Consider the following 2,672-nt stretch of genomic DNA (forward strand, 5'->3'; position numbering starts at 1 on the left):
GGATTTGATGCTCTAACTTACCCATCCCCGCAGATAGTTCAGCAGGTACCTCTCGAGATCAACGGGTGCCTAACTGCCATGGTAGGTTGAGGTGACTCAGCGCATGAGTCTCGTGAGGCGGTGTGAGTCGCTGCCTTGCAGGCTGATCCGCAGCTAAGGTGTGTATACGTGCGCAGACTGTCCTGAGCCTTCTGAAGTTGACACTGGTGCTTTCTTTACTTCTAGTTGGGACAACACCTTGTCAGGATGCTGTGTACGCCGGAACCGTCTAGACGCCGCGGACGTCCCGTTTAAAGTTCGGATTTGCGCATGAAACGGGAAAACTGGTGATGACAGATATGCAGCTCCCATTGGTGGCATGTTTGTCTATCGTCGCTGTGGCGCCGCGGCCTTCGCCTAAGAATCTTTTGTGTATGAAGCTCAAGCGCAAGCCTGAGGAGCCCAGTTCCCTTCAAGCCTCAGTACTCCCAACGCTCGGTGCTCTGTACCAGACCATCGACAACATGTCATCTGACACAAGTGCAGAGCTGATATCGGAGCTGTACGAAGCGTGAGTTACTTCACTCTGCTCGTAGGGAAGCCTAGCCGACAGCTATCTTAGATTTTTTTGGTAAATGCATTGGCAACGCCATGGGAGGTGAGCCACGCACACACATCCTGGCAAACCCTGACCGTTGATGTACTCCTCCCGTTAAGCACTCTCCATATACGAGTTCATTATCAACTTCGACTTGGAGATCATCACCGCATAGCAGAGGAAGAAGACGGCGACGTCTGTACTGCTGATGAGCATCCGCTGGATCATGCTCGCGAACGGTGTGCTGTTGTTTGCACCGTATAAGTCCTACAGAGTGAGTACATTGCCATGATCAACGTTGTCTTACATGGCATTCAGTAAGCCACTAGGGGTGGGATGTCTCTAGCTTTGACACTGATCGATTAACTGATGTGACGCTACAGATGCATAGCAGGTGCAGTCTTAGAGGCCGGACTCGCTATCATCAGCTACGCGCAAAGCGCCTGTAAGTTCCTGTCAAAAAAATCGTCAGGTGTGCTGAGTAAAACTTGTCTTTAGTGTTCACGGCCTACGAGTCTATGCTCTAGGGGGCCCAAACTACGCGTTATCTGCACTTGTTCTCATCCTGAGTTTGATGCCCATTGGGACAAACTTGGTCAGCTCGTGCCATAAACCTACGATGCCACATCTGCTCACTCGAATTCTCCTAGTACGCAATGGCTCATTATGCCTATTATTCTGACAGCGGATCGTGTGGCTTAAATATCATTGGCATGCCGGATTCAGTGCATACAAAGCGCGCATGCTCTGTTTATAAAACACAGTCGCATGGCTGACGTGCCCCGGTCAGACGTACGTTTGCTGGGGTCAATGAAATTTAGAGCTCTACTGACAGGTTCTGGCAGTGGTACTGCTCACGAGATGCTTCTTAGTCGCTGCCGATGCCATCGTCCTGGCTGTAACATGGACGAAGACTTTCCAGCAGTGGCGGAGTGCTCGCCGTTTGAACATGCGCTTGCCAGTCACGCTTTGCCTCCTCCGAGATGGTAAGGTCTTCTTCGTTTCAATAGACCCACTGCTCATTCATTCGTGAAAAGGCACGATCTTTTTCCTGTGCGTGACCATGACATCAGCTCCTTCAGCGTGTTCTGACCAGACTGCAGCATCCTGCTCGCCATAAGCATCGCCAACCTACTTTCTCTTTTCCCGGCACGCAGTATCTATCTTAGGCTTTGAACTACTACTGACCTCTTGTAGTCCTACGCTCTACCCTTCACAGGTCTCATTGAATTCCTCGTGCGTGGACCCGTTTCAGCATGCTTCCGCTGAACACCTGCTGACAGAACTCCTATGTAGCCGCCTATCCTCGTCTCCCGTTTCCTCCTCAACCTGCGCGACTGCACCGGGTCAAACACCACAGACCGCAGCCTCCCGCGGCTCTCGGAGCTCAGCGTTCACTTCGCGACGTCGAATGTGTCAAACATCATCGGTAATATCGGCGCGCCGCTGGACTACGCGCAGGCGGAGAGGCTTATCCGCGCTGAGTACGAGCGTCCTGGAGACAAAAGCGGCGTCCCCTTCTCTGATACTGCCGCGTCGACTGCCATTGGCATGTGACTGTGTGCCCGCCGAGGACTCGACGTGTCGGAAAATTCTAGACCCCCTCTCATTGACGCCTTGACTTGCCTTGAAAGGCATTTCAAGGGGAATTTTATTTTTCCGACACGGGAGGACGCACAGAGGTTGCGAGCACAGCGGAGCGGCAACGTGGCAGGTCCCACGAGGTTGTTGACGGAGGGGCAGGCTCGCGGAGTTCCTCACTGATGCGCCTCGGAGTCAACGACGTCTCTATCTTATACTAGATTGGAAAGCGAGAGCAGTGTGTGGGCGGGCGTTGATGACCGAGCTCGCCATGGTTTGCTGGCTTGGCGCCGTTGACCTTTCTAGGAAGTTTTTTAAAAATAGTACTACTACTCTCGGGCATTGTCCTTGAGTTGACGGACAACCAGGACTCTGCTTCATACCTATGCAGTATAACCCACCACTACTTCTGCCTCGGCGGATCTGTGGGCTAAGGTATAGGCCACACAGCCTCCGAATTGTCTGACACCTCATGGCGAGAGCGACGGAGATCAGTAGGATATCTCAGATGCCG

General features: G+C 52.7%; 2 protein-coding genes across 2 annotated transcripts; both read left to right on the forward strand.

Moving 5' to 3' along the window:
- Positions 1 to 225: 225 nt before the first annotated feature.
- Positions 226 to 566, forward strand: PHACADRAFT_266415 (uncharacterized protein). Its single transcript, XM_007403040.1, has one exon. It carries the CDS (start codon positions 330 to 332, stop codon positions 552 to 554), a length of 225 nt encoding a protein of 74 aa, XP_007403102.1. The 5' UTR covers positions 226 to 329; the 3' UTR covers positions 555 to 566.
- A 318-nt stretch (positions 567 to 884) lies between these two features.
- Positions 885 to 2,175, forward strand: PHACADRAFT_214844 (uncharacterized protein; the record flags this gene model as incomplete). Its single annotated transcript, XM_007403041.1, has 7 exons — positions 885 to 894; positions 972 to 1,022; positions 1,450 to 1,563; positions 1,615 to 1,630; positions 1,681 to 1,733; positions 1,797 to 1,813; positions 1,874 to 2,175. The coding sequence occupies 7 exons, from the start codon at positions 885 to 887 to the stop codon at positions 2,132 to 2,134; spliced, it is 522 nt and encodes a 173-aa protein (XP_007403103.1). The 3' UTR covers positions 2,135 to 2,175.
- Positions 2,176 to 2,672: the final 497 nt, after the last annotated feature.

The sequence above is a fragment of the Phanerochaete carnosa genome, assembly GCF_000300595.1.
Source record: "Phanerochaete carnosa HHB-10118-sp unplaced genomic scaffold PHACAscaffold_693, whole genome shotgun sequence".
Taxonomy (NCBI): domain Eukaryota; kingdom Fungi; phylum Basidiomycota; class Agaricomycetes; order Polyporales; family Phanerochaetaceae; genus Phanerochaete; species Phanerochaete carnosa.

What these genes read in the sequence shown, in the direction of transcription:
- PHACADRAFT_266415 (XM_007403040.1), top strand. Translation starts at nt 330, where the DNA reads ATGACAGATATGCAGCTCCCATTGGTGGCATGTTTGTCTATCGTCGCT.